At 51.3% G+C, this 19,185-nt stretch overlaps 1 protein-coding gene across 3 annotated transcripts; it reads left to right on the plus strand.

Moving 5' to 3' along the window:
• Window positions 1-245: 245 nt before the first annotated feature.
• Window positions 246-17,659, plus strand: LOC126962613 (synaptotagmin-15). Of its 3 annotated transcripts, none has more exons than XM_050803875.1 (8): window positions 1,048-1,201; window positions 2,183-2,390; window positions 2,906-3,048; window positions 3,901-4,196; window positions 5,753-5,923; window positions 6,516-6,636; window positions 7,613-7,792; window positions 9,573-17,659. In XM_050803875.1, the coding sequence occupies exons 1-8, from the start codon at window positions 1,195-1,197 to the stop codon at window positions 9,713-9,715; spliced, it is 1,269 nt and encodes a 422-aa protein (XP_050659832.1). In that variant the 5' UTR covers window positions 1,048-1,194; the 3' UTR covers window positions 9,716-17,659. The 3 variants fall into 3 exon arrangements, with proteins under 3 accessions (XP_050659831.1, XP_050659832.1, XP_050659833.1); XM_050803876.1 differs by having other exon boundaries at window positions 1,158-1,201; window positions 2,188-2,390; XM_050803874.1 differs by lacking the exon at window positions 2,183-2,390 and having other exon boundaries at window positions 246-1,201.
• The last annotated feature ends 1,526 nt before the right edge of the window (window positions 17,660-19,185 follow it).

A 19,185-nucleotide genomic window follows, 5' to 3' on the forward strand; every position in this document is an offset into this window, starting at 1 on the left:
ACAACCCCCACCCCCCCCCCCCACACACACACACTCCCCTGCACCACAGATACACACACTCCTTTCGGTCCCCACTCAGACGCCTCGAGGTCTCAGACGCTCCCCACCAGAGCCTCCGCGGGGGAACCATAGGGGTGCGGCCAGGGCGCGCCGCAGGGTGACCAGAGAGGACGCGCAGCGACCTTACTCCCGCTTTTCCCGCAAGGCGCGTTCGCCATCCTGGACTGGTGGGCACGGGCCCTGCATTCTAATAATCACCATAATAACAGGCGCTGGGGGTACAGAGGGGACCCAGGAGACGCTAGCCTCCATCCGATAACCACCGTAACAGGGGTTGGGCCTCTCCGCTCCTCCGCTCTAAGTGTTCCTTTCACACTTCGTAAGTCACCGGCAGGCCAACCGCCCTTACGAGAGACCCTCACAGACATTAACACAATTGAGAAAACTGAATCCAGAGTGCGGACGTTAAGTTGTCCCAAATCACAGGGCCGGAGAGTGAGGAGCCTGAGTTGGAACCCAGGAGCTTCTGGAACCCGCTCCAGAATCTTGCTCTCGACCTCTCGCGGTTTAGAGCGAACGGGTGAGCGAGCGCCGCAGCCCTGCGCAAGGCCGTCAGGCGGGCAGCGCTGGGGCCCGGGACCCGCGCGGACACTCCGCCCGGGGATCTGGGAAGGCTCCCTCGAGCCGGGGTTGGAGCTGCGCCTGGAGGGGCCTCGGCTTGCGGAGGATCTGGCAGGAAGGGGGCTCAGTCCTGGCTACCAGGTGTGAGGGGTCAGGCGCGGAGCCCTGTGTCAGACGCGGTGGTTGTAGCTCTGCTCTCTGGGATGGGGGTGGTCCTCTCACCCCACCCTGCCCCAAGTCGCAGGGAACCCCGGGCGCCCCTGGCACTGGTGCCCGGGACCCGCCCTGGCCGGAGCCCTGGGGTTTCCGGGAGCTCACGGTCGCCTCTGCTCCCCTCCACCTCCGGGCCTGGGCCTGGGCCAGGGCTGGGCTGGGGCGGGGCTGCGGCCTCGGGGCGCTGGGTCCCTGCCCCTGCTGTGCACTGCGCGGCTCCCCGCGCCGCAGCTAGGCACCAGCGACACCACGGACCGCCCCCGCGCCCGCCCGACGGCGCCCCACTGCGCTTTAAGAGCCGCCCTGGCAGCCCAGCCCCAGCCGCCCAGACCGGAGAGACCAGCCTGCGGGAGCAACCCCATGGCGGGTAAGCGAGCCTCGCCCTCCCCAGCCCGGCCCCGGCCCCTCTGCGACCCTTCCAGCACTTGCCTCCGCCCCGCGCTGGGGCGCATCGCCTGCCCTGCCCAGCCTCGGAGCGCTCCTGGAGGGGCGCTGGGATGGAGTGGAAGCTGAGGCCCGCTCCTCGCTGTCAGTTGCGGCTTAGGAGGTGTCGGGGGTCCAGCCTTCTTACCACCCCACCCAGTCCAGATCCCTGAGACCGGGATGCCCCGCGGCCGCACGTCACCCTAAGGGAGCCACCTTTTTGGCCCGCCCCAGGTCCCAGGGGTTGGAACCCAGCGTCTGAGCACCCCTGGGGCGAAGCCTCCTGGGTCCCCCAAATGAGGACATGTGAGGGCCAGCAACAAACGGGCCTTGCCCCCTCCTCCTCCCCACCCCGTCCACCGCCTCCCACCAACTCCCCTAAGAGCATGCTCACCTTAATAGAGGGCTAGGGAAGGGAGCGGGTGTTAGAGAAGAGCCCAGCCTTGTAGCGGGTTCCAGGGCCCCAGAGGGTAGATGTCTGATTGCAGACCGGGAGGAAGGTACCTTTCAGGGCTTTCCTTTACTGACTGCGTCCACACCCCAGCTCCCCTGCTGGCCTCAACAGGAGCCCAGGGGATATGGAGGTTCTGGTGAGGGCAGGTTTGATTTCTACTCGGAAGCGCAAGGAAATGGCTTCTTTAAGCCAGAATCCCAAGGGCAGGGCCAGCTGTTTTCCAAGGAAAACCAGAAGGTTCTGCCCAGGGCCCTGAGACCCTGGGGTAAACAGCTTCTCCTCTGAGAGCTGGCGGAACCCAGCCAGCAGCACCCCTCCTGGAACCCCTCCCCCGCAGACCTGCTCCTATCACTCCTGAGATCAAACCCAGAGGCAGGGTTGCTGCCCCAGTTCTGCCCCAGCAGGCCAGGGCTGTGAGGGAGAGTGGCTTTCCCAGGCAGGCATCACAGCACTGGTGGTCTCTGCCCCCAGAGCAGCTGGCCCTGGTGATTGGGGGCACCATCGGGGGGCTGCTGCTGCTGCTGCTGTTGATCGGGGCAAGCTGCTGTCTGTGGAGAAGGTTCTGTGCCACCCTCACCTATGAGGAGCTGCCTGGGACACCAGCCATGGCCAGCGCAGCCGCCTCCAGTGGGCAGCAGGACAGGCCCTGCCAGCCGCATGCTAGGACCCAACTGAGCAGGTGAGGCAGGATGTGGGGCCAAGTGGGCCCCTGGAATTTCCCTCAGGGTGGGGTCGAAAAGGAAAGTTCTGTTTATGGGGGTGCCTCTTCTATGCTGCTTCGGTGCTGGGAGCTATCACAAAGAAACCCCAGAAACCTCACATCAGCTATTAGGCAGGCGTTATGAAATCCGTGTTCCAGGTGAGGGAACTGAGGCTTAGTGCACATAAGCAACAGGTCCAGAGAACACGATTAGGAAGTGGCAGAACAGGAATTCAAACCCAGACTGGCTGACACTGTCAGGGGCTGTGTTCCTTCTCCAAATCCCACTGCTGTGTGTGTGTGTGTGTTGTGTGTGTGTGTTGTGTGTGTGTGTGTGTTGCCTGATATGGGCCCAGAAAATGGTGCCCTGGCCTCCTCCTGGCTCCCGATGGCTTTTCTTCCTCTAGCCCCTGGTGCTCAGCCATGTTGGCTGAGCACTCTAAGACCACACCATTCACTTGCCACCTACATATTGTCTCCCTGACTCTGGACAGGCCACCAGATGTGCCATTCGTGGTGCCCCCTTCCCTTCAAGGCCGAGATTTGGTGCCCCTGCACAGCGGAGAGTGGACCCATGCCCCATGGGACTCCTGCCCGGCATCAGAGCTTCTGCCTCACACCCCTAGTGGCGGCCTTGGTGAGTGTCCCTGCCAGGGCCACCCAGAGGTCAGGGTCTGCTCAGGTGGCCTCATCTGCTTTCACCAGCTTGGCTCCAGAACACAACCTGAACCAGCCAGGGATGACAGGGTTGCCCAGGGACCACTATTTCTGGGTGCTTTCATTTATGAAGTGCTTGCTGCACCCCATGAAGGTGAGATATGGCCTTGGGTGCTGATTTGGAGTGAGACCTCACCATGACTCTGGAGGGAAGGAATTATCACCCCATTTTACATAGTCACAAACAGGCTGTAAGCAACAGACTGGGATTGGAACCCAGGCATGCCGTGTACAGAACTTGTGCTGGCTCCCACTCTAGGGTGATGAACAAGAGGACAGAAAGGTAGGGGCTGCAAGCACAGCTTTCTGCCACCTCTTTGCCCTGAAGATCTACCAAAAGACCATCCCAGGAACCACCCAATAATCACTTTGGCCCTTCTAATTTGAAGAGGAAGAAGAAAGGCAATGCTTTATCACTGAGTCATGCCCTAGACACCATGGAAGGGGGCCAGGCCAGGTGATGGGCACTGTGTCCTTGAAACAGGTCCTGACCTCCAGGGATGGGGGCCAATCCCAGGAGGCAGGACTCTACTAGGATCCCCAGCCTGGCCATGCAATGCCTTCATGCTGAGAGGTTTCCTGGAGGAGCTGCACCAGAGAGAGGGGATGTGTTTAGCCTGATGAGGAGAGTGGGGTAGGTGTGGTCAGGCTAGCTGAGGCTTAGCAGAGAGGGATGGGCCAGGATGGGGTGGGTGCCCAGAACTTGCCACTGTCTGCCATGCCCCTGCCTTGCCTTCCTCTGGCCTGTCAGCCTTCCCATCCTCTGTTATAGGAGATGCATGTATGGTAGGGGCTATCAACCCAGAGCTGTACAAGTTCCCAGAGGACAAAAGTGAGACGGACTTCCCTGCCGGCTGCCTGGGGCGGCTGTGGTTCTCGGTGGAATACGAGCAGGAGGCTGAGCGGCTGCTGGTAGGCTTGATCAAGGCACGGCACCTGCAAGCCCCCTCGGAGACCTGCAGCCCCCTGGTGAAGCTCTACCTGCTGCCCGATGAGCGGCGCTTCCTCCAGTCCAAGACCAAACGCAAAACCTCCAACCCGCAGTTTGACGAGCACTTCATCTTCCAGGTACAGCCTCTGGAGAAGGCAGGGTCTGGTGCCCTCCGCGCTGCTGGGAAGGTGCAGACCTGCAGGAGACCTGAGCCTCCTGTACCAGCCAGGGCCCTGCAGCCCCCGGGACCCTTGATGCCATCAGCTCTGCTTTACCTAGCCTGCTAGGTTAAGGCCTATTGGAGCCGATCCCTGATAGAGGGGCAGGGGAGAGACTTGGTGAGTAGTGACCAGAGGCCTGGGCTCCCCTGTCCTGACTGCCTGGAGGAGAGTGGGTGAAAACACAATTTTAGAGCAACTACTGAATGCCAGGCCCTGGCCTATGGGGCTCAGGGAATTATCCCAAAGGCGTGGAGCAGTATGGGGTTTCTGGCAAGTTTATCCAAGGAGGGCAAAAGACGGGCCTTAGCGTGAGTGCAGGAGCTTCCTGTGCTATAAGAGGCCAGCGCGGGGGCCCAAGTACCCTTCCAGGGTAGGTGTGGTGCCTTGCTGCACTTTGGGCTGGCTGGCTCAGGCTCTGGAAGTGGAGAGGCTGTTGGGGCACCGAGCCAGTTTCACAGGGGCCTGGGAGCCTTAGCAGGTGACTGGGGGCCCTTGGGGAAGTAGCCATCGAGACCTGCCAAAAGGCCTTGGACAAACATGTTCTCAAGAGCTGGGTGGCAAGCTAGCCAAGAGGTGAGGTGCAGCCAGTCAGCTTTCAGGAGCAGTGTGACTGCTGAGGCCAGGGCCATCACTTGTGCCTTCTGCCCTGGCTGAGAGCTGGGAAGAGGGGTGCCCTCAGACCTGGTCCCGGGCCATCTTTCTGAGGCCAGGGCTGTGAGAATTCAGAGGTGAATCACTCTTCTCCAGACGTCAGAATCCAAGGCTGCAGCCTTGCTGATGTGCGACACATCGTGCTTGCAGGATAATTTTTCTTGGCTCATCACTTACCCACTGTATCTCGCCCCAACTCAATCCAGTCCCTCTGTGCCTCCAGAGGGAAGGGGGAAAGGGAGAAGGGGAAAGAGAAGAAAATCAATATTAATGGGCCATCTGCTGTAGGTCAGACACTGTGATTGGGATTTTACAACCAGAGAGGAAGACCCATGACCCCCATTTCACAGGCAAGGAGGCCAAATCTCAGGGAGGGGAGGACTGGTATGCCCAGCTCTGACAGCAGAGACAGGCCGGTGCCCGGGCTCCTGGGCCTTTGCTACAGCGCTGGGTGGTGGTGGGGCCACGTTCACCATGCAGCCGTGTCACTCGGTGCTCCGGTTAAACGGCAGATTCCAATTCATGGGTCTGGGCTGGGGCCCAAGATCCTGCATTTCTAACAGGGCTCCAGGTGGTGGTGGACGGACGCTGCAGGTCCTCGGACCACACTCTGCATAGCAAGGTCCTGGCACCTACCCCCACTTTCCAGGGGTACACAGCTCTGCTGCTAAGAAGGGTCCCCTGAAAATGCCTAGGTTTGGGGTGTGGGCCCCTGGTTGAGACACCCGTTCTCAAAAGCACTCATGTCCAGACTAACGAGTCACACCATCCCATCCCCTACCACCACTCCTGACCCTGGCCGGTGTCCTTGTCTCCCCTAGGTGTCCAGCAAGACCGTCACCCAGAGGGTGCTGAAGTTCTCCGTCTACCACGTGGACAGGCAGAGGAAGCACCAGCTCCTGGGCCAGGTGCTGTTCCCCTTGAAGAATGAGACCCTGGCGGGGGACTGCCGGCGTGTCATCTGGAGAGACCTGGAGGCCGAGAGCCTGGAGGTAAGGTCGAGGTTACTATGCCTGTGCCACTGAGCATCAGCCGGCAGGTGTGCACAGGGTCCAGCACCTGCTGGCAGTGTCAGCCCTCAGCATCCCGCATACCACCCTATAACAGTGACTCAGGGAGGAGGGCCTAGGCCCTGAGCAGCGTGGGACAGAGGGGAACAGACCTGCCCCTGGGCAGGGAGGGGCTGCTTGAGGTCCTGTTGTCACACTGGCCATCAGACTCCCTGGAGCAACCTGAAATATCCACATTTGGATTCCCATCTAGGTCAGACAGCTGTGAGAGGTGACAGCACAAATGGTCCAGCCCAGGGAAATGTTTCTCCCAGCCCACCACCCCCGGGAAGGCCCCAGCTGGCTCAGACCTGGGTGTGACTCCTTAGCTCTGGTCCACAGGACTGCACAAGCCCCTTAAACTCTCCAGACCACAGTTGCCCCGTCCTTAAAATGGCAGTGGAATTCAAAGGGGACCATGTGAGTGTGTCGCATGGACAGCTGGGAGGAAGCGGGAAGCTCTCTGGGGGTTCTCTGACCCCTTCAGCACCTGCCGGAGTAACAGCGTGGGGTGCTTCCACCTTGGCCTCCCCAGCCCCCCTCGGAGTTTGGCGACCTCCAGTTCTGCCTCAGCTACAACGACTACCTGAGCCGCCTGACGGTGGTTGTGCTGCGTGCCAAGGGCCTCCGGCTCCAGGAGGACAGAGGCATTGTCAGTGAGTTCCTCCCTTTCCTCCTGGGGAAGGTCCCGCCCACTGAGCTTACAGCCGGGGGCTGCAGTCCAACCTCCCCCCTGACCATCCAGTTTCTGCTTGCATACACTCTATCACGGAGTGCTCACTACCTCACAAGACATGCTCTCCCTCAGTAGACAGTTCTGGTGCAGGAAGCCTCTTCCTATGTTGAACCCAAAGCTGCATCTCCTCGGCCTCCCCCACTAAGGGTTCTAACCCCACCACAATACCAGGCCCTGCCCCTGCTGTTTCCCGAGGCAGCGTCTTGGCTCTTTGAACTGTCCTGTCTGCCTCCACCTCCACCTACCCACGTGGGTCCAGTTCCTCCAGGGTGAGGCCCGCACCTCCCTCCCCCCAGGGGAAGGGCCCCCCGCTCCATGGGCACTGATGCTTGGCCCCCCAGAACACAGGAGCTGCAGGAGGGGAGGCCTTGGCTCACCCCACACATCCCACCCCATTTGGGCTCACCCCACACATCCCACGCACCCCAGTGAGGTGGTGGCGATCAGTCACCTGTTTGTGTTCACGTCTGGGGTCACCGTAAGCCAGGCAGGATCCAGATCTTCCACTGTGACTCTGACCCTCACCCACCAAATCTTAACTCTCTGTACAAGGTGTTTAAGGGGCCCCAGGGAGCCTGGGGACCCCGTGAGCAGCCCCCCAACAGGGAGGGACGGGCATGTGGTGCCAGGCTCTGGTAAACTAGGGCCTGCCGGAGCCGTGGGTACTTTGTTGATGCAAAGAGGAAGGAAAAGGAAGGGAGTGGAGCCCTGCCTAGGCTGCAGGGCAGTGCACTCAGCCGGCTTCCTCTGGTCACGCCCGCGGGGCCGCAGCACTGTGTGAGAGGTGGGGCCCTGGCACCTAGCTTGGGCACGTGCCCTCCTTGCCGGACCTCCCACAGGCAGGGGCTTGGCTCCCGCCCGCCTCTGCCAGCCCACTAGTGCTCACTGTTCCCCAGGTGTGTTTGTCAAAGTGTCTCTGATGAACCACAACAAGTTTGTCAAGTGCAAGAAGACTTCAGCTGTGCTGGGCTCCATCAATCCTGTGTACAATGAGACCTTCAGCTTCAAGGCCGATGCCACCGAGCTGGATACCGCTAGCCTCAGCCTGACCGTGGTACAGAACGCGGAAGGGGACAGTAAGACCACACCCTACCCCGGGCTGCTGGGACGGGGACCACAAGGGGCTGCCAAGTGTTCAGGCAGAGGAACCTTGGAAGGAGCTGTACGTGCTCCCTCCCTGGTTAAGGAAAGTAGTGCTCAGAGAGGCTGAAATACTTGCCCAAGGACACACAGCTTGCCAGCAGGAGGCCTGGGTTTCATGCCCAGCTTTAGTTCGGTTGAGCTTTGTCTGTGGCACCCTAGAAACAGGTTAACATGGTGGCTTATGTCTGTAATCCCAGCACCTTGGGAGGCCAAGGCGGGTGGATCACTTGAGCTCAGGAGTTCAAGACCAGCCTGGCCAACACGGTGAAACTCCTGTCTCTACTAAAAATACAGTAATTAGCTGGGCATGGTGGCACGTGCTTGTAATCCCAGCCACTTGGGAGGCTGAGGCGGGAGGATCTCTTGAACCCAGGAGGCAAGGCTGCTGAATCTGTCAAAAAAAAAAAAAAAAAAAAAAAAAAGGACTGGGCACAGTGACTCACGCCTGTAATCCCAGCCATCTGGGAGGCCAAGGTAGGTGGATCACGACGTCAGGAGATCGAGACCATCCTGGCTAACATGGTGAAACCCTGTCTCTACTAAAATACAAAAAATTAGCTAGGCGTGGTGGCAGGCGCCTGTAGTCCCAGCTACTCGGGAGGCTGAGGCAGGAAAATGGCGTGAACCCGGGAGGCAGAGGTTTCAGTGAGCCAAGATACACCACTGCACTCCAGCCTGGGCGACAGAATGAGACTCTGTCTCAAAAAAAGAAAGAAAGAGGTTGGCTGGACACGGTGGTGCACACCTATAATCCTAGCACTTTGGGAGACCGAGAGGGGTGGATCACGAAGTCAAGAGATCAAGACCATCCTGGCCAACATGGCAAAATTCCGTCTCTACTAAAAATACAAAAGTTAGCTGGGTGTGGTGGTGCATGCCTATAGTCCCACCTACTCGGGAGGCTGAGGCAGGAGAATCGCTTGAACCCGTGAGGCAGAGGTTGCAGTGAGCTGAGATTGTGCCACTGCACTCCAGCCTGTCGACAGAGCGAGACTCTGTCAAAAAAAAAAAAAGAAAAGAAAAGAAAAGAAAAGAAAAGAAAAGAAAAGAAAAGAAAAAAGAAAAAAAGAAAGAGGTTAAGCAATGGCCTCTGCTGCCCCCTCCTGGAGCAAATCACCAGAGAGAGTGGGAGGGAGCAGTGCTGCCAGTAGCCCAGGGACCTGGTGCTCTGAGCTTCCTCGTGCCCTCTAGATGAGCCTTTGGGGTTCTGGGCGAGTTCTGTCAGCCAGCTCTCCCACACTACCCCACACCGCAGCACCCACTGCCACTCTGGGGAAACACAGCCATCAGGCCACGGCTGGCCAAATGGCCTGGACTTAAGACCCTTCTCCATGGTGGCCAGTGAATGTTACTGCTGAACGTACTTACTCTCTGACGGCCGGCTGAGGCCTTCTTTCTAGAGGGGCTCTTTCCTCCCTCAGTTCTTTGGCATAAGGTAGACTTAATATGGCCCTACAGAAGGGTGTGGGGCAGAGCTGGTGGCCCTCAAAGAGAGAGTCTCTTTCAGGGCTCTCCTTCCTCCCAATCTCCCAGGGGGAGAAGCAGCCCTTCCAGCAGCAGAGCAAAGGCAGGGCCCCTTTGGGGGCTGTCAGCTCCCACTCAGAGAGGAGGGAAGTTACTACTTCCTCCTGGGGAGGAGGAGGGAGGAAGGGAGGTCACTGGGGACGTGACTTCTGTGCTCAGGAACACACCGGTGCTCTCCCTCCCCTGCAGAGAGCCAGCAGCTGGGCCGAGTGGTGGTGGGCCCCTACATGTACACCCGTGGCAGAGAGCTGGAGCACTGGGACGAGATGCTCAGCAAGCCCAAGGAGCTAGTGAAGCGCTGGCACGCGCTCTGCCGCATCACGGAGCCCTGACCCTTCGCCCAGCACCGCGGTTCCGCTTTGGGAGCCGACCGTCCTCGCAGTTGCACGTGACGGTCACAGCCGCAAGCATGGACGTTTCATCCAACAGCTCCCTGAGCTGCCAGGCCAGCCCGAGCCAGGAGAACGTGAGTGCTGATGTGCAGGAGAGAAGAGGGGACAAAGAAGCCCCGGCCCAGTCAGCAGCTCTGGCCATACAGCCTTGCGACACACTCCCACCTCCTTACCCGCGGGGCTGCCTGGGTTCAGAATCCCGGCTCCTGGTCCTCACAGCCCTAATTTGGACCAGAATCTCAGGTGCTCAGAAGAAAGATCCTGTTTAGGGATGACCCAGCTCTACCTGCTGAATGGATGTGCAGGGTAAACGTGGGTGCTCCATCGGGAAAAGCTGATGATGTGTTCATGCAGTCGATGACCCTCGCTGCTTTTTCAGCTAGGGTTTCTCTGCCTTCTGCCCAGCAGAAAAAACATACTGCTATGGGGAAAATCACAGGGAGAGTGCTGTGAGCAGCACGCTCAGGCACCAAGTGTCGACATGGCTCACTGTGCTGGGTGAGGGCCTCCCCAAGCATTAGGTCCTCCACGGGGCTGTGTCAAATGCCCTACCACATTGTGTCAAGTCTGCCCGTGGCCCACCCTCCCCACAGTCCAAAACCACACAGCCCTGGTTCTCCAGCTGTTCTGCTGCTGTTTCTACGCTCTCCCTGATTAACAGCATTCAGTTCCTGGGCTCTCCCTTTGCGCAGGAAATGGTGAAAGCATGTGGCTATGGTATAGCCCACAGGGCTGAGATTGTTGTGTTGCAGTATTGATGTAAAATTTGTTAAGAAGGAAGTACCCATAAATCACTCCCATCAATTCCCCAGAAGTTGCATTCAAGCTAGTGGGCAGCCCTTGTGCTTGTCACAGTTACCGTAACAGGCAGTGTGTATTTGCACCTGGCACTGTGCAGCCTGCACGTCAACACGTTGTTTTGCATAACTGGAACAGAACATGGAACCAGTATCTCTTTCTCTTTTTTTCCTTCTTTTTCTTTTTTTATTTTATTTTTTTGAGATGGGGTTTCCCTCTTGTCACCCAGGCTGGAGTGCAATGGCGTGATCTCCGCTCACTGCAACCTCCGCCTCCCAGGTTCAAGTGATTCTCCTGCCTCAGCCTCCCAAGTAGCTGGGATTACTGGTGCCCGCCACCATGCCTGGCTAATTTTTTTATTTTTAGTAGAGACGGAATTTTACCATGTTGGCCAGGCTGGTCTCAAATTCCCGCCCTCAGGTGGTCCACCCACCTCACCTCCCAAAGTGCTGGGATTACAGGCTTGAGTCACTGCACCCAGCCTGACAGTATCTTTTTCTTACGCAGTGAAACAACTTTAGCAAAAGAGGCAATGAATGTTATACTGAGTTTGTACCTCTTTAACTTCACCTCCAGTTTCTGTCAATCTACAAATACAAGAGTCGCCTGGCAGTGGTTCATATGGACAGAATATCTTGTGTTTGCTTTTTGTCACTTATTTCACTTGCACATTTTCTTTCTTTTTTCTTTCTTTTTTTTTTTTTTTTTTTTTTTTTTTTTTTTTTTTTTTTTTTTTGAGACGGAGTCTCGCTCTGTTGCCCAAGCTGGAGTGCAGTGGCATGATCTAGGCTCACTGCAAGCGCCGCCTCCCAGGTTTACTTACGTCATTCTGCTGCCTCAGCCTCCCAAGTAGCTGGGACTACAGGCGTCCACCACCATGCCCGGCTAATTTTTTGTATTTTTAAGTAGAGATGGGGTTTCACTACGTTAGCCAGGAAGGTCTCGATCTCCTGACCTCATGATCCACCCACCTGGACCTCCCAAAGTGCTAGGATTACAGGCGTAAACCACCATGCCCAGCCCACTTGCACATTTTCGAAGTAGTCCACAAAGCTGTAGTTTCTAATAGCTTCATAGCACACACATAATAGGGGTTCTCTGTATGTTTACAGAGCAGGCTACTACAGTGGAACTGTTTCTGTTTCTTCTGACATCCCAATAGATGCCAGCCACCCCCACATTCCAAGTTGAGATTTCTGACTAGCAGTGACTTTTCTAGGGCCCACTTGGAAAAGTTGGTAAGTATCCTTTTCTGCAGGACAGAGTAGACTGGTATCTCTGACTCATCCCTGAAAAATCTAAATGGCAAGAGACTGGCAGGCTCCCTGCTCTGAGGGGGAGGAGGTTGTTGTTTGGGCTGTTCTCTACAGACGTAGTCAGAGCAAAAAGCATATGCGTGCTTCCCGTGGACCAGAGAGACCTGGCCTGGGTTGTTTCAAATCCTGTCCACAAGGCAACTCCAGAAGAAAGAAGCCCTTTACAGTTTCATAAAACACTTTAGAATCAGCTAGTCAATTTCCACAAAATAAAGTGCTAGAATTTGATTGGATTTAATTGATTATGTAGAACAGTTTGGGGGCCATTTGACATGGTTAAAATCTTCAGTCTTCCTATTCACTAACATGGTATATCTCTTCACTTCTTTAAGTCTTTTGTATATTTCTTAGAACTATTTTTGTGGTTTTCAGTAAAGTGTTCTTGCACATCCTTCAATAGATCTATTCTTAGGCATTTTATATTTGTTTATGGCTAGTATCTACAGATTCTGTTGCTACAAAACTATGTTGACCTTGTTATCCAGTGAGTGGCCTTGTGTAATTCATTTAAATTACAATAATTTGCAGATTATTTTTGTATAATCACGTCATCTGTGAATGACAGTTTTATTTCTTCCTTTCTTAATCTGTATGCCTTATTTATCTCTTGCCAAACTGCAGTGGCTGAGCAATAGGACAACAAAAAGAAATAAAAGGGATCCGGATCATAAAGGAAGAAGTAAAACGATATCTGCACATGACATAATCTTGTCTATGGAAAATCTTAAGGAATCCACACACAAAAAACTAGAGCTGATAAATTCAGCAAGGTTGCAAGATTTAACATTGGTATACAAATTGCAGTGACTAGGACCTCCAGCAAATGCTGACTATTAAGTAGTGATAGTGGATATTATTCTTGTCTCATCCTCAATCTCAGGGGTGCTGGGTGGGGCATGGGGAGAGTTGTCAATATTCACCATGAAGTTTGATAGTTGCTATAGGATTTTTAATATACTTACGAACATATATTATCAAGCTGTTAAAAAGATTTTTTAAAAAATCACAAATGAGGTTAAATTTCTCTCAAATACTTATTCTGCACCTTTTGAAATAATTTTATTTTTCTCCTTTATTCTTCGGATGTGATGACTTATACTAATTGACTGTTGAATGTCAACCAAATGTACATTCTTGTAATAGAAACCAGCACGGTATGTATGCGTTTGTGTGTATATGCAGTTTTATACACATAAACACAATAATAGTTGGACTTATTTATTTAAAATTTAGATTTATTAGAGGGAACATGGCCATAAAATAAAATAAAATTTAGGTTTAAGTTGGGCACAGTGGCTCACATCTATTATCCCAGCATTTTGGAAGGCCAAGGCAAGTAAATTACCCAAGCTCAGGAATTTGAGACCAACGTGGTGACACTCGGTCTCTACAAAAACCACAAAAATTAGCCAGGTGTGGTGTCACACACCTGCTGTCCCAGCTACTTGGAGGGCTGGGGCAGGAGTATTGCTTAAGCCCAGGAGGTTAAGGCTGAAGTGAGTCATGTTCATGCCACTGCACTCCAGCCTGGATAACAAAGCGAGACTCTGTCTCCAAAAATAAAATAAGTAAATAAATAAATACATAAAATTTAGATTAACTTGCTGTTATATTTCTCAGGATTTTTGCAGCTATGTTTATGACAGACTTTCCTATAATATTCTTATCATAATGTTCCTGCACTTGAAAGAGTGTGCAATTCTGCAGTGGTGTGCAGGTGTTACGCGTATTTCAACTGGGCCAAGTTTGTTAATCAGGTTGGTCAAATTATCTACATCTTTACTGACATTTTTGTCTGTTTTCCTGTAAATTACTGAGAGACACTAAAGCCTGCCACTATTATTATGAATTTGTTTATTTCTCCTTTGAGTTTTGTTAATTTTTGTTTTATGCATTTGGAGGCTGTGTTATTAGGCTCATACCCATTTAAAATTGACATTTTCTGGTAGAGTGAACCCTTTATTATGTGAAATGGCTTTTTCTACCACTCACAATGGTATTTTTTTCACTTTTCCCCTTATTTTTGAATTTTTAATGTTCTTATAATGATATCATGTCTCTTGAATACAAGAGTTGTTTTAATCAAGTCTGTCAATTTTTGTCTTTTGTGGATTTTGTGAATTTATATTTATTGTAATTACTGATATAGCTGTGTTCATAAATACCATCTATTTGTTTCCATTTGTCTTACCCATTTTTGTTTTTATTTTTTTCTTTTGTATTGCTTTCTTTCAGATTTTTTTTAAAATTCCATTTCCCCCTTACCACTGGTTGCTACTTACACATTCTTTTACAATTTCTTTAGTGGTTTCCTCCACAGATTACAACTTCTGTACATTATTATAATCTAATACAAATTTTACTTTTTATTGTTTCCCAGACAAAACTATGACCTCACAATACTCAATCTGTATTTACCTCCATTCTACTCTTGCATGTGTATTATTATTACTCATTTTAATTCCACATATATTTTACACCTAACGAGACATTATTATTATTGCTATGTGCAGTCAATATTTATTTGTATTCACCCACATATTCACTCTGTTATTTATTATTTCCTGCATTACTGTGAGTCTATCATAGATCAGTTTTCTTCTACCTGAAGAATTCCCTTTAGTATTTTTTGTGTATGCACATCTGCTGGCAGCAAATTTTCTCAGGTTTTTTTGTTTGCTTGTTTTTGAGACAGGGTCTCACTCTGTCGCCCAGGCTGGAGTGCAGTGGTGTGATCACGACTCACTGTAGCCTCAACCTCCTAGGTTCAAGCAGTCCTCCCACCTCAGTCTCCCGAGTAGCTGGGACTACAGGCAGGCACCACCACACCTGGCTAATTTTTTTTGTACTTTTTGTAGTGAAGGGATTTCACCATGTTGCTCAGGCTGGTCTCAAACTCCTGAGCTCAAACAATCTGCCTGATTTGACCTCCCAAAGGGCTGGGATTACAGGCCACCTCACCCTGCCTTTCTCACTTTTTGAATAGAAACGTCTATTTCCGATTCATTTTTAAGGATATTTTGTGAATATAGGATTACAGGTTGACACTTTTTTCTTTCAGGAACTTCAGAACGGCACTCCATTATCTTCTCACTTCCATCATTTCTGTTGACAAGTGATTTTCAGTGCTATTGTTTCTCCTTTGAGAGTAATGTGTCAGTAATGTGCCCTGGCTCACGCCTGTCATCCCAGCACCCTGGAGCCCAAGAGTTCAAAACCAGCCCAGGCAACAGAGCAAGACCCCCATTCCGCTCTATAGAAGAAAAAGAAAGGAGGGAGGGAGGAAGGAAGGAAAAAGAGAAAGGGAGGGAGGGGAAAAGAAAAAAGGAAAGAAGAAATGTGTCCCTCCTACCCACCTCTAACTGCTTTTAATGTTTTCTCCTTGTCTTTCGTTTTCAGCAATTTAAGTATAGTGTGCCTGGGCTGGGTGCAGTGGCTCACACCTATAATCCCAGCACTTTGGGAGGCCGAGGCCAGTGGCACACCTGAGGTCAGGAGTTCGAGACCAACCTGGCCAACATGGTGAAACCCTGTCTCTACTAAAAAATCCAAAAATTAGCCAGGCATGGTGGTGCGTGCTTGTAATCCCAGCTACTCGGGAGACTGAGGCAGGAGAATCGCTTGAACTTGGGGAGGCAGAGGTTGCAGTGAGCTGAGATGGTGTACCACCGTACTCCAGCCTGGGCAACAAAGAAAGACTCCTCCTCAAAAAAAAAAAAAAAAAAAAAAAAAAAAGTATAGTGTGGCTGGATGCAGTTTTGTTTTTATTTATCCTGCTTGGGGATCATAAAGCTTTATCAGTTTTGGAAAATTTTCAGCCTATATTTATTTAACTGTTACTTCTGCCCCATCTTCCCACCTTCTTTTTCTAAGACTCCAATTACATATATGTTAGATCTGTTCGCCTCTTCCCACAAGTATCTTATGTTCTTTGCTGTATTTTCCATACTCTTTGTCTCTGTTCTTCAGCTTAGAGTTTTTATTCTGTCCTATTACAGTTCAAAGAATATTCCTTCTGCTAAGTCTAACTGTAGTTAACCCATATGCTAAGTAGTTAATTTCAATTATTGTATTTTTAAGTTTTAAATTTCCATTTCAGTCTTTCTTATAGATTCCAGTTCTTTGATGAAAGTCTCTATTCCATCCATCAAGTCTGTGTCTGATAACACCAATATCTGGGTCATTAGTGGCTCCATTCTGTTGTGTATGTTTTCCCCTCGTTTCTGTTTTGTTGTGTGATTGATCATTTATTGTTGAATGCTAACCATTATAATAAATTTTAGTGGCTCCAGGAAACATTATCTGAAAACAGTGTCTTTCTCCAGGGAGGGTTTGCCATGTCATATGATAGACGGAGTGGGAAGATTTTACCTTAATCCAATGGTACTGAACTGACTAGCGTCTACGTCGCGGTTTTTGTAAGGCTCCATCTCCACCTCTGGTTTGCCCGTCTATCTAGAGTGTGGTCTTCCAAAGATTCCAGCTGAGTGTCTGATGTGATTATTAGGCTTCTTTTCCTTGGTGGGTCCTACACTCCAATTTTTATCTCATTAATATGCCACTGCCAAAACCTGCTACCTTTCATAGCCTTTCTGCATAGCTTAACTCAGCAGATGCCTCAAGGGGAAAGTGTTCCTTTTCTGTGTCTCCCTTCTAGATGGTATCTTGGCCCCTCCAGTTCTAGCTGCATTGACAACCTCAGTCTCCATTTCTTGTCTCTCTAGCACTGGACTCTGCTGCCTTTGCTGCCTCTTAGCTATGGCTGTCTGCCCAAATGCTTGGCCTCTTAGCTAAAATCAGCACGTTTCCTGAAGGGAAAAGTAGTTCACAGAGGGCCAAGTCACCTCCTTGTGTTTTCCTTCTTTTGAGATTGTGGCCCTTCAAATTCTTGTTAACTGCGAAGCTTTCCAAAAACTTTTTAAAAAGATTTTCTGTGTTTTATTCAGCTTTTCCAGTTGTTCTTGGCATGAGCGTTGGTCTGCCTCAAGCAGAAAAAAAAATTCTTTTCTCAGAACTCTTTTCTCAGAGAAAGGATTCTCGGCAGAGAGTGATTGTATACAGGGAATGGGATTAAACAATTCTTGGGAAGGCTGGTGAAGCCAACAAGGGAACAGTTACTTGTATCAGTGTACTATTTTTTGCTATAATGGTGCATAACAACTAATCACAACATGTCAATGCCATACTTAAATGAGCACTCATTTCTAACACATCTGTGGGTTGACTGGAGGTGGTCTGATCTAGGGTAGGTAACTCACTTTTTTTTTTTTTTTTTTTTTTTTTTTTTTTTTTTGTAGACAGAGTTTCACTCTTGTTGCCCAGGCTGGAGTGCAATGGCACAATCTCAGTTCACTGCAACCTCTGCCTCCCAGGTTCAAGTGTTTCTCCTGCCTCAGCCTTCCGAGTAGCTGGGACTACAGGCCTGCGCTACCACGCCCGGCTAATTTTGTCTTTCTTTCATTTCTTTCCTTTCTTTCTTGAGATGGAGTTTTACTCTTGTTGCCTAGGCTGGAGTGCAATGGTGCAATCTTGGCTCACTGCAACCTCTGCCTCCTGGGTTCAAGTGATTCTCCTGCCTCAGCCTCCCAAGTAGCTGGGATTACAGGCATGTGTCACCACGCTCAGCTACTTTTGTATTTTTAGTAGAAACGGGGTTTCTCCATGTTGGCCAGGCTGGTCTCGAACTCCCGACCTCAGGTGATCTGCCTGCCTCAGCCTCCGAAAGTGCTGAGATTACAGGCGTGAGCCAATGCGCGGGGCCTAATTTTGTACTTTTAGTAGAGACAGGGTTTCTCCTTGTTGGTCAGGCTGGTCTTGAACTCCAGACCTCAGGTGATCTGCCTGCCTTGGCCTCCCAAAGTGCTGGGATTACAGGTGTGAACCACTGCGCCGGGCCTGGCAACTCACTTTCAAGCTGTGGGTCTGGCTGGGCTTGGCTCCTCACATTTGTGCATTCTGAACACAGGCTGCAGGGACAGCTGCTACCCCCAGGGAAAGCTCTTTTCATGGTGAAGGTAGAAGCATAAAAAGGCAAGCTGCATTGTGCAGACACGCATCTGTGTCTCTGCTTATGTTGTGTCATCCAATATCCCATTGGACAAAGCAAGTCACATAGCCAAGCTCCAAATCAAGGGGTGGAGAAATAAATGATGCCTTTTTCCTGAAGGGAACTGCAGCGCTACAGGGCAATGGACACAGCCACAGGGAGGGGTGAAGAATTCGGGTGGACACACAGCCACAGGGAGGGGTGAAGAATTCGGGTGGACGATGCAATGAACCATGCTGATGTTTCCTAGAGCTGGGATCTTCAGGAGCCTGTGCTTGGCTGTGCCCATCCAGTCACCAAGGAGGAACCCCCTGCAGCACAGCTGCTTTTGGGCCTCCATGCCATTGTTGCCAAACTGACATTCCATGATGATGATGGCCTGTCATTTGTACAGCTATTTGCATTATGTTTTGTCTATTTTGCACTGTGGAAATCTTTGCCCAAATTACTGCAGGAGTCTCGAGCATCCTGCTTTCGTAAGTTCAGAGTCAAAGGAAGAAAACAATGATTTTTTAAACCATCTTTCTGCTTTCTAGTCTCACCTGAGTGCCTCCCATTTGGCAGAATCAACCTGGAACCCTGCTCGTAAGACTGTCCAGGAAATATAATTTCCAGACCTCCATTTCCAGAAAAATGTAATAAACACCTTTAAAGGGGATGGAGATGGTACTGTGTGCTAACCCCACTCTGAGACAAACCTGGGTCACGGGAACCATAGGGAAGATGTCTGCAGTAGAAGGGGACCTCTACTGTGAACAGGGTGACTATTCACATAAAGCCTGGCCTGCCCCTTGGTGACCTCCTTCCCTTATGCCTCTAGACTCTACTAAGTGATCAGAAATCCCTGCAAGCTAGTTAGTGAGGGAGGAGTGAAAGTGAAAAATGAAGAGGAAACACTGCTACCGCCCAATGCCCAGAGCCAAATGCAAGCCTGGTCCAGGCTTGGGGGAGGAATCAAGAGGAAGCTTAAACTTAAAATGAAATCCGAAGTTTAGACTCCTACACGGGATTGGACATTTTAAATGCTGAACAGAGCCTGTTTTTATAGATAGAAGTTACAGGAGAAATTTTTGGTTAAGAATGATCCAAAAATCATATGAATTTCGTGATCCACAAAGTCACAGAACATGCCCTAGATTTTATCCCAGGGGCGGGGAGGAGTGACCTGCAGAGCAGGTTTGAATTGGTAAATAGAAAACAAGAATAAAATAGTTTGTTGTTTACATTCCATAAGCCTGGTTCTTTCAACA

This window comes from Macaca thibetana, chromosome 9 (assembly GCF_024542745.1).
Source record: "Macaca thibetana thibetana isolate TM-01 chromosome 9, ASM2454274v1, whole genome shotgun sequence".
In the NCBI taxonomy this organism is placed as follows: domain Eukaryota; kingdom Metazoa; phylum Chordata; class Mammalia; order Primates; family Cercopithecidae; genus Macaca; species Macaca thibetana.

Bases quoted from the DNA above. Each gene is read 5' to 3' on its own strand.
- LOC126962613 (XM_050803874.1), top strand. From the start codon at position 825: ATGGGGGTGGTCCTCTCACCCCACCCTGCCCCAAGTCGCAGGGAACCC. The intron at 1,202-2,905 runs GTAAGCGAGCCT...GACTCTGGACAG, and splicing joins CGGGAGCAACCCCATGGCGG to GCCACCAGATGTGCCATTCG. The intron at 7,793-9,572 runs GTAAGACCACAC...CCTCCCCTGCAG, and splicing joins ACAGAACGCGGAAGGGGACA to AGAGCCAGCAGCTGGGCCGA.